General features: G+C 42.7%; 1 protein-coding gene across 2 annotated transcripts; it reads right to left on the bottom strand.

The window, feature by feature from the left end:
* Nucleotides 1-3,390: 3,390 nt before the first annotated feature.
* On the bottom strand, nucleotides 3,391-6,713 carry LOC119309916. 2 transcript variants are annotated; one of them, XM_037585819.1, is made up of 2 exons: nucleotides 6,520-6,713; nucleotides 3,391-4,457 (listed from the first exon to the last, which is right to left on the bottom strand). In XM_037585819.1, exon 2 carries the CDS (start codon nucleotides 4,447-4,449, stop codon nucleotides 3,754-3,756), a length of 696 nt encoding a protein of 231 aa, XP_037441716.1. In that variant the 5' UTR covers nucleotides 4,450-4,457; nucleotides 6,520-6,713; the 3' UTR covers nucleotides 3,391-3,753. The 2 variants fall into 2 exon arrangements, with proteins under 2 accessions (XP_037441716.1, XP_037441715.1); XM_037585818.1 differs by having other exon boundaries at nucleotides 6,511-6,713.
* Nucleotides 6,714-6,755: the final 42 nt, after the last annotated feature.

The following is a 6,755-nucleotide window of genomic DNA, read 5'->3' on the forward strand; positions in this document are numbered from 1 at the left end:
CCAGTTTGCAAGATGGTATTTGTGATCCTCTCCAATGTCCCCCAAAAACAAATGAACCATTTGAGAAGTAATGGCTTCAACCACCCACTTAGGAAAGTTAATCATGGACATGAGATAGGTAGGAATACTAGCAATGCAAGTACTCCCTGCGTCTGAAAAAGCTTGTCTCTCAAGTCTCAAATGGATGTATCTAGCATCAAGTTAGTGCTAGATACATCCATTTGAGGGACAAGTTTGGGACAAGTTTTTTCAGAGGAGGGAGTAGTGAGTAGGATCAACTTTCCCCTGATAGGATAAGTTCTTACCAAGTCAGCCATAAATATTCTTAATAATCCTATTAACATTTGGTTGACAATCCTCCTTTCTCAACTTTTGAAATGCAAAGGAACACCCAAGCACTTAAAAGGAAATGATCCAATCCGGTGGCAAAAGATTTGAGCAAAGGAATTAGTCATGTCATCCTCCACGGGGATAGTATGCATGTCATTTTTATGGAGACTAATTTCATCCCAGACAACTTCTCAAAACAAGAAAGGATCCATTTCAAATTCCTAACATGATCCAAAGAAGCATTTAAAAGAGAATGGTGTCATCTACATATTGCTGACTAACACCACCACCAGGATAACATGAGGAAGTAAGCCATCAATTAAATTGTGCTGAAAAGCTTTAGCAAGCATCTTAGAAAAGACATCAAAAACCAAGTTAAAAAGCAATGGGGACAAAGGGTCTCCTTGTTTTAAACCTTTACCACCAACAAAATAAGGACCATTTGTATCATTGATCCTAACCCAAAAAGAAATTTGCAATAAACTACAAATCCAACCAATTCATTTACTATCACCTCTAGATGTGAGCATTTCCCCAAGTAAATCCCAACTCACTCTATTATAGGCTTTCTCATAGTCTAGTTTCAACACCAGACCACTGGCACCAATTTTATGAATCTCACCGGCTTCCAGTAGAATGGTGAATTGGCCATTGGGAGGGGTCAATGTCCACAAGCCCCAACCGCTCTTTGATCATCCTCCAAAACCTCAACGTAAACCAACACTTGAAGAAAAGGTGGGCGACAGATTCGTACTCATGCTTGCATAATGGGAAAAGCCCACAATCCCGCCAAACTTGTCGCTCCAGACGATTACCCACCCACACCCTATTTTGGATAGTAAGCCAAGCAAAAAAATGATCATTGAAGGAGCCCACACTTTCCAAACGACCTTGTTCATGGGGGTGAGGATAGCTCCCAAGAATTGAGGCATGTATGCCGCCATCGCCGAGTCTTCACCGTTAGAAGAGAACTTCCAATTAACAGAGTCATAAACATCCTCCTTCAATGGAACATGATAAGTTGAGACCAAAGCTCAACAAATTCGGCGACATGGTTCCAAGAGAGACTATTTCTCATGTCAATCACTTTGATCCACTCATTGCCTTCTATGGTGTCGCCGACTTTCCAATTCTAGCGCTCGGAGGCTTTAAAAATGAGTGGGGTGATGCCTTTTGGCTTGTGCCCATGCAGCCATGGGCCGTCTCAAAACGGTGTCCTCTTCTCATTGCCAATGGTGATGGTGGTGAGATAATAGGAAAAGGTATGTATCCTTCTTGTCGCACTGCTAGCCCATCCCGACCCGAATCTTTGTGTGATCCTTTCATTCAAGCCAGAGCCACCACATATGAAGCGCCCTTGCAAATTTCTTGAGACTAAGAAAACCAAGGCCCCTAAGATGGTTAAGCCTACAAACAGTCTCCCAGTTAACCTTGTACTTCCTGCCGTCACCTTATTGGCCCCTGCCCCAAAGAAACAATCTTTCAATCTTGTTGATACTTTTGAGGGCTGGCGAGGGGACGACAAGAAACATGATGTGATGGATCGTCCGCGAGGTGAGGACCGATTTGACGATCGCCCCGTGACCCACCGAAGTGATGTCCAATCCCTCCCAAGGAACAAGCTTCAAAACCACTTTGTCCCTAAGCTACTCATAGTTGATCCGCTTGAGTTGCCAAACTGAGAGTGTCAGGCCAAGGTACCGCATGGGAAAAGTAGCATGCATGGCAGGTAGCCCCTCAACGATACTATTCAAGTCCAATGCCCACACCATATAGGCACAAACGAGCTCTTGTAAAGTTTGTTTGCAGCCCCGTCACATCACCGAACTCCCAAAGGATATGAGCAAGGTTCTGGATTTCTTCTTTGATTGGCGCAATGAAAATAGTTGTGTTGTCGGCATATAGAGATATCCTGATGATAGCTCGACGTCCTCAGATTTTATGGATGAGATGAACTCGTCGAGGATTTGTTGCAGCGGGTTGATGGCTATGACAAACAACAGCAATGAAAGTGTATCTCCTTGCCTAAGACCGCGACCATGTGCAATGGGATAGGTTGGCACACCATTGAGAAGAACCCTCGATGAAGCTAAGTAGGGCCGCAATCCAATCACTAAATCTACTAAGGAAGCCTCTTCTTTGAAGAATGTCAAATATGTACTCCCAACGCACCGAGTCAAAAGCTTTCTGATTGTGAAGCTTGAAGAGAAGGGAGAGGGTTTTGTTTCTGTGGAGCCGACGGGCAAGGTTCCTCATGTTCATAAAGTTGTCGTGGATACTTCTCTTCTTGATGAAAGCACTAAGAGAGTTGGAGACAATTGCATTCATGTGTGGTGAAAGTCTAACGGCAAGCATCTTGCAATGGCATGAATAAGACTAATAGGCCTAAAATCGATGAAAATAAGCATGGAGCAAATTCGAAAAGCTAATAGAAAATCCACCACAAGGCGGATAAGAGGAGAAGATTACTCAAACCCATTGCACCCGCGATCGTCCAAAGCCAAGTTTTATCTTTTATTTCATCCCTGGGGCAACAAGAGTATAGAGAACCCGTTATGCTCTTTTCAAATCTCCCAAGCAATAAGCATCATATACGCTGCAAAGTGCTTAGAGAGGTGATTATAAAATAAATTGGTTTTTCCTTGAAAACCGGTGCCTAAGTGTCTACTATACAAATAAGCACCTGTGCTTAGGAAAGAAACTATTCACTTTCACAGTTGTGGAACCCAAGCCAAATGAAAACCTCCGTCCAAGTTGTACCCGTGAATTGTCATTGGCATATGATATATGAGACGCACCGCGAACTCTTGGAATTGCTTACAAAGAGGACAAATGTCACATAATGGAAAAGTGGCTAGTCTGGTTCGGGAATAAAGCAAGGACCAGCGTTCAGTTTTTCACGGATCATATCCATCTTCAAAATAGTGGATGTCATGTTCATATCGGGTTTTTGTAACTTTCATACCCGTTCAAGATATTGGATACCTGCTAATTTCATTTTTAAGAAAAAGAATCTCCGACATCCACATATTGGCCCAAGTGACCTTATCAACCTGCCCATAGGAGATCAATAGCAAGTTGAATTGCATATTTCAGAAGAAAATGTTATGTTCATACAATGCAACAGTCAACAGGGATGCACAAGAGCAGTGCATCACACACCAGATAAAATAGACAGACATGAACTTCCAAAATAACTATTCAAACCATTCCACCACTTTGCTAGCACCTTTAAATCCATGAAAGCCTTATGTTTCTTCTGAATATAGGCCAATCATACTCCCTGAGAACAGATCCAGGCAACCACTACTCTGTCAGGTCTCAAATTCTGTAGGAGGTTATGCTAGCGGTAATAGCACGTCATTTTCTCATGTTTCTGCGAGCAATCACATATCACAGAGCAACAAAGTCCGTATTGGCCATTTACACTGCAGTATCATTAGCAGCACCAAGGTGATCATCACCTCCACGCCAACCAGATGACAGAAGCTCCTCCCACTGCAACATGGCAGACAATAGCTCTTGGAGCATTGACGAGCTCGTTGCGCAGATCATGTCTTGCAACGTGGTTCTGAACATGAGTCGCCTCCATCTGTAAGTCTGTAGAGGGTCCGCAGCACGAGGCTTTGCCGAAGGATGCTTCTTTCGTGCATGCCTGCAGAGTTCTCTGTATGTACCACTGTATGAGCAGCCATCTTGCATGCAGCTCCTCCTGTTTCTGTTTAGCTGCTCCCGAGCAGGCTCAACCAGTGTATATCCCTTAACCTCACCACGGCAAAGAGGGCATGTGAGCACTATCGAGCCTGGATCATCGCCGCTTCCTGGGCTTCTGCATGACTCTATAAGTTGGTCGAGACAATTTGAGTGGAGGAAGCTGGTTCCACATACATATGGACGGCAGCCTTTGTCATGAGATGAACAGAGTAGAAGGACAGCATCATGCGGGCATTCGATGCAGACTGGACAGATCGCGTCTTTCCATGCACATTTCTCCGTTGCTGCTAATGTTGGCTCCTGGGTAGCAACTCTCTTGAAACTACAATGGCTGAAGGGCCTTAAATAACGCGTTGATCTGAGCTCAGCAGACGAATATTTCATGCTCCTTGAATTTTTCGTCATCTTGAGGACTGCAAGTACAAGATAAGCATGCTTAGCGTATCAAGTCTTACAAAGTCTAACACAAGAAAATTCACATTGTCCATTGAATAAATAAAAATTAAAAAGAACCGGCTGACTGTAGGGTGAAAAGGGTGTTGTTAAAGGTTCTTTTTTGCATTTCCTAGACTCTCCAAAAGTATCCAGAAGGATATTTTTAGAGGGATCTTTTTTGCTCCACTCTTGAGATCTGATTGATGGTTGATATATGAAAGGGCAACACATGATGCTATGAAGAAATTAAATGGTTGATGTCACCCCATTTTACTGTTTTACACTGATAATTTTTCCTACAGGTGTATAAGGAACTATACAGTCTGATTCTAGCTATATGAAAGGGCAACACAAGATGCTGCGAAGAGATTAAAGGGTGGATGTCACCCATTTTTGCTTTTTTGCCCTGATATTTTCCCTACACGTGTACAAGTAAATGTATAGTCTGATTCTAGCTATATGAAAAGGCAACACAAGATGCTGTGGAGAAATTAAATGGTTAATGTCACAAACTTTTGCTGTTTTACTCTGATATTTTTCCTACAGGTGTATAAGGTACTATACAATCTGTTTCAAGAATCTCAAAGTCTTATAAGAAGTGGAGAAATTAAATGGTTGTCACCAACTTTTGCTGTTTTAATACCCTAATATTTTTCCTACGAGTGTATAAGGTACTCCCTCTGTAAAGAAATATAAGAGCGTTTAGATCACTAGAGTAGTGATCTAAACGCTCTTATATTTCTTTACAGAGGGAGTACTATACAGTTTGATTCAACCATCTCAAACTCTTATAAGAAGTGGAGAAATTATGTTCTAGCAGTCCCTCTGAAAGAAATATAAGAGTGTTTAGGTCACTAAAGTAGTGATCTAAACGCTCTTATATTTCTTTAGGAGGGAGTACTATACAGTTTGATTCAACAATCCCAAACTCTTATAAGAAGTGGAGAAATTAAAATGGTTAATGTCACCAGCTTTTGCTGTTTGATAGTTTTCCTATGGGTGTTTAAGGTACTTTAACAGTTGATTCAAGAATCTCGAACTCTTATAAGAAGTCCAACATCATATGCTGACCACAAATTCAAGGGAACATGTTAGTGCTAAAATTTGAATCATTTGCTTTAGTCAGCACAAGTTCCACTGCACATTGTATGCCCACTATAAGATCGACCAGAAGAACAGAGTACCAGATATGCTTTGTTCTCCTTACAATAGAGATCCATGATTGTTTTCATCACATAAAGATAGTAAAAGGCAACTGTGATGTTCTAGCAGTCCAAGAAAAAGATAACTATGACACATGTGATTGCTACTATAAGTGTGGCATTTCAACCAGACAAAATATAAGATAAAGATCAGTTCCCTTAAACCTTCACTAGCATATGTGTCGAATGTTAGATATCTTCACAGGCCATGTAACTTGCAGGAATGGAAACTGTAAAGATTAAGCTCAAAATCATATAGCACAGAAAGGGATTCTACTTAAAGTTAAAGATGGATTGTACTACGAAATCTACATTGCTAACAATATCGCAGTCCAGGTTCCTAAAACAGTCTTATTTGCAATAACCGAACACGATCCATACACTTTGCAGTCCAGGGGAAACTTACAATGTCAAATCTTAACGCTATTGGATGTATTGGGGGTAAAACAGCACCCAAAAATCGCAACTTGAGGACACCTGATACGCATCTAAGAAGCACAAAACACTTGTTTTCAAAAAAAAAAAAAACACCTAACACTTGTTTTCATCAGAGAAACACCAAACACTTGTTTTCAACAGCAAAACACCAAACACTTGTTTTGAGCAAAAGAAACACCAAACACTTGTTTTGAACCAAAGAGACACCCAACGCCAGTTCCCTTGCCCAACCCAGGCAAACAACAGAGCAGCGTGACCAGATCAAGGGGTTTCTCAACAGTCGGAAACAAGATAAACAAGACAAAAGCGACTTCCCTCAAGCAAAGCTGAAGGCAGTAGGCAGTAAGGAGGCGAAAGGGCCGATTTGAGGCGGGGAGATTCAAAAACTTACCACCCGTACCTCGATTCTCCGAGGGAGGAAGCAAAGGCCGCGCCGCGGGCACGGAGGCGGAGGCGGAGGCGGCGACGGCGGGGAGGGAAGTCGCGGTGGCGTCGCCTCCCTGGGCGAGAGGCCGAGAATTCGGTCGGGTTTGCGGAGCGCGGCGGTGGAGCTTTTGAGCCGGGGTGCGGGGTGCCCCTGTCTGTTAGGAGGAAGGGAGTCGTCTGCGATGTGGTGGCTAGCGCCCTAGTTTTTTT

Source organism: Triticum dicoccoides, chromosome 5B (assembly GCF_002162155.2).
Source record: "Triticum dicoccoides isolate Atlit2015 ecotype Zavitan chromosome 5B, WEW_v2.0, whole genome shotgun sequence".
Classification (NCBI taxonomy): domain Eukaryota; kingdom Viridiplantae; phylum Streptophyta; class Magnoliopsida; order Poales; family Poaceae; genus Triticum; species Triticum dicoccoides.